Source organism: Capra hircus, chromosome 15 (genome assembly GCF_001704415.2).
Source record: "Capra hircus breed San Clemente chromosome 15, ASM170441v1, whole genome shotgun sequence".
Taxonomy (NCBI): domain Eukaryota; kingdom Metazoa; phylum Chordata; class Mammalia; order Artiodactyla; family Bovidae; genus Capra; species Capra hircus.
The window spans coordinates 3,604,314-3,608,343 of NC_030822.1; the positions used below are offsets into that span (position 1 = coordinate 3,604,314).

The following is a 4,030-nucleotide window of genomic DNA, read 5'->3' on the forward strand; positions in this document are numbered from 1 at the left end:
TTTCTTTATATCTAAAAATATATGGAGAGCCCTACGCTTTTATGGATGTATTGATTCTTATATAAGCATAGTTGGGCTTCCTAGGTGGTACAGTGGTAAAGAATCTGCCTGTCACTATAGAAGGCAAAAGAAACACAGGTTCCATCCCTGAATCCATAAGAGTCCTTGGAGGAGGAAATGACAACTCCCTCCAGTATTCTTGTCTGGAAAATTCCATGGACAGAGAAGCCTGGGTGGGTCCATGGGGTTGAAAAGTGTCAGAAATGGCAGAGCACTCACATAGCATAGAAGCCTGGCACAATAGACTAAAAAGCCTAAGTAACCAAATTACCTAAAAAACAGAAACTTTATTGAGAAAACCACAGTGTTCCCTAGTGGCTCAAACTGTGAAGACTCTGCCTGCAGTGCAGGAGACCCGGATTCAATCCCTGGTCAAGAAGAAAATGGGGTACCCCCTCCCCCAGTATTCCTGCCTGGAGAATTCCAAGGACAGAGGAGACTGGCAGGATACATTCCCTGGGCTTGCAAAGAGTCAGGCTTGACTGAGTGACTTTCATTTCAAAGCGCTGTTTTACTAATATATATATATATATATATATATATATATATATACATATATATATATATATATATATAGAGAGAGAGAGAGAGAGAGAGAGAGACCCGGATTCAATCCCTGGGTTGAGAAGAGAATGGCTACCCACTCAAGTATTCTTGCTCGGAGAATGCCAAGAACAGAGGAGACTGGTGGGCAACAGTCCCTGAGCTCTCAAAGAGTTGGGTACAACTGAAAGACTAAAAACAGCACAACATACACATATATAAATATAAATACATACATCTGCCTACAATGTGGGAGACCCAGGTTCGATCCCTGAGTCGGGAAGATCCTCTGGAGAAGAAAATGGCAACCCACTCCAGTACTCTTGCCTGGAAAAATCCCATGGATGGAAGAACATGGTAGGCTACAGTCCATGGGGTCGCAAAGAGTCAGGCACAACTGAGCCACACTTCAATTTTATATATAGACTTATATAAAGGCATTCCAGAACATCAAATGAACAAAAAACATTCCAGAACAATAAATGATTGTGTTATTCCACATTTTACATTTTATCTTTTCTATGCATATATATATTTATAAGTTTATATGTGAATGTTTATAATAAATAGTTAAATATTCTGTATAGAAATTTATATAACAACAGGTGTAGCTAAAAAGCCCCATGTAATATATAACATCTTTTAACTGCTCCATTTAGACAAGGCCTCATTTTCTATGTTCTGAGTCTCACTCTTGTGTGATTTCACTGAAGGTCTCTCTCTGTGATGCTTATAAGGAAGTGTCATAAAAGGCCAGAGATTTATGCACCTTAAAGAGCATCATGGCATCTTTGGAGGTCAGGACTCCATCTCACAGCTTTGCTTTTATCTGGCTATATCATAGTGCTTTTATAGGTTAACAATGGAGATAATAGTACAGCCGACTAAAGATCTTCTTGTAATTTACTCCTTTAAAAATGAAGACTTTTAAAGAAGGATTAAGTTTAATTTTGTGAATTCCTTATATTTTCCATCAGTATCCCTCAAGCTAGTATCACTTTCTCATAGAGGCAGACACTTGGAGACAGAATTAGATTTTTGAGAGCCAAAATGAATTTTCATATATTTGTTTATGGAGTAGAATTATAATTAGCACTAAATGAAAAAAATAAATAAATAACAGTCTAATCAAGCTTGGTTTGGCAAAATAATTTATTTTTCCAAGGACAGAAGCCTACATATATTTCTCTGAGTCTTTAATATTAAACACCAGATTCTCCTGTGTACATTCTAATCCCCACATCTGTTTTACTTACAGATTTCAAGATTAAGGAATTAAATGGCTGCAAAGAATTTTACGGTTGTTACTGAATTTATTCTTTTGGGACTGACAGACAATGCTGAGCTGAAAGTTATTCTTTTTGTATTGTTTCTGGTGATTTATGTTATTACTTTGGTGGGGAGTCTGGGCATGATCTTCTTAATCCAAATCACCCCCAAGCTCCACACACCCATGTACTTTTTCCTCAGCTGCCTTTCACTTGTGGATGCCTGTTATTCATCTGTTATTGCACCAAAATTGCTGATCAGCTTCCTAGTTGTGAGGCAAACCATCTCCTTCTCTGCCTGCATAGTGCAGCATTTGTTTTTCGGGGTGTTCATCACCACAGAAGGCTTCTTGCTGTCCGTAATGGCTTATGACCGTAATGTGGCCATTGTCAACCCTTTGCCTTACGCTGCAGCCATGTCTAAGAGGAAGTCTGTGGGACTGGTCACTGGATCACTCGTTGGTGGAATGATCAACTCACTGACCCACACCATAAGCTTTGGGAGATTGTCTTTCTGCAGGTCCAATGTCATCAGTCACTTCTTCTGTGATGTCCCTCCACTGCTGAAGTTGTCATGTTCTGATACCTCCATGAACGAGCTATTGCTCCTAACCTTCTCTGGAGTCATTGCCTTGGCCACCTTCTCGATTGTGACCATTTCCTACACCTTCGTTGCTGTTGCTATCCTGAGGGTCCGCTCAGCAGCAGGCAGACAGACAGCCTTCTCCACCTGTGCCTCTCACCTGACCACTGTGACCATATTCTACAGCACCTTGAGTTTTAATTACATTCAGCCAAGTTCCCAGTATTCTGTAAAACAAGAAAAGGTGGTTTCAGTGTTCTGTATGCTGGTGATTCCCGTGTTGAACCCACTGATTCACAGTCTGAGAAACAAAGAGGTAAAGGGCGCTGTGAGAAGGGCCATAGGATAGAACATTTGTCATGCTAACTTCACAGCATTTAGCCCTATAGCAGTCAGTTGGTCAGCTCTTCCCTTACCAACATCCACACGAATTCAATGAATTCTAGAGCTTCTAAGTATAGGGCGAATTATTTCATTCTAGATAGTCCTTTTCACATGAGAAGCTGAGACTAGAAATCAGAAGTAATTTTATGCATAAGTCAATTTTTAAAAAGTCAAACTAAAAACTCAGATTATTAATATCTGTATTAATCATTTTTAATAAAATGATTTTAATAAATTTATTTTATCAATTCATAGAATTACATGCATCTTCTCTGAAATTCAGAAAATAAAGTTTGCGGATGTGTGTATACTATTGGAGATATAAAGAATTAAATATTTTTATAAAATACTTAAATGTATTGACTCAGAAAATTAAGATAATTTTATACATGGCACTTTATTTTCCTCTTAAAGCTTGTATTTAAATTTTAAATATTGGTAAATCCCTATATTAGCAAAAAAGGAGACTATGATTCCAAATGAGATTTTCTAACTAGTAGTGATTTTCTTACTTTTCTTCCTGTTCTTGGACATCCATGACCTCAACAAAAAAGTTGAGTTGTTGGAAAATGACACTGTTGTAATTTTCAGTTTGCAGTAATGTTCTCTTCCTAAAAAAAAAAAAAAAAAAAGCCTAGTATAAAGATAGATACTTATTTGGAATTTGAGAGTAAATATAATTCAGCACCCTTTCAGCACCCTTCCCATTCAACTCTGATTCTTAGAATCTACTTCATATTCTTCCAAGATTAAAAAAAAAGAAAGAAAAAACAAACAAACAAAAATCTCTAGCAATTTAAAAATCACATGATGGGTGTTACTGCTGGATGAGAGTTTCTATTCTGTAATGATGGTTTACTTGATTATGTAACTTCAAAACTCCCCATCATTTTAGAAATGTTATCTGTTACCAAAGTTCCTGTGAATAATATTGTAATAAATTTTTAAAATAAAAATTAGTTATACTATGGACAGTTTTCTGTATTTTTAGAGTCTTTATTAACTACTGATACCAGAAAGATACAGATTGGGATTTTTAAAACAAATGAGAAAATGTTTAAAATAGTTAAACAAGCTTACATTCACTAGTTCATATTTGACAATGAAGACATTGTCAATGTGCTAGCAAGAATGACAGGATTTAAAGCAGGAAAAGCAATTTTTACCTTTCCTATGAAAAATAATAACAAAA

The 4,030-nt window shown here is 36.4% G+C and overlaps 1 protein-coding gene across 1 annotated transcript; it reads left to right on the forward strand.

Moving 5' to 3' along the window:
- On the forward strand, positions 1,883-2,803 carry LOC102187613 (olfactory receptor 1052). Its single transcript, XM_013969916.2, has one exon. The coding sequence runs from the start codon at positions 1,883-1,885 to the stop codon at positions 2,801-2,803; it is 921 nt and encodes a 306-aa protein (XP_013825370.2).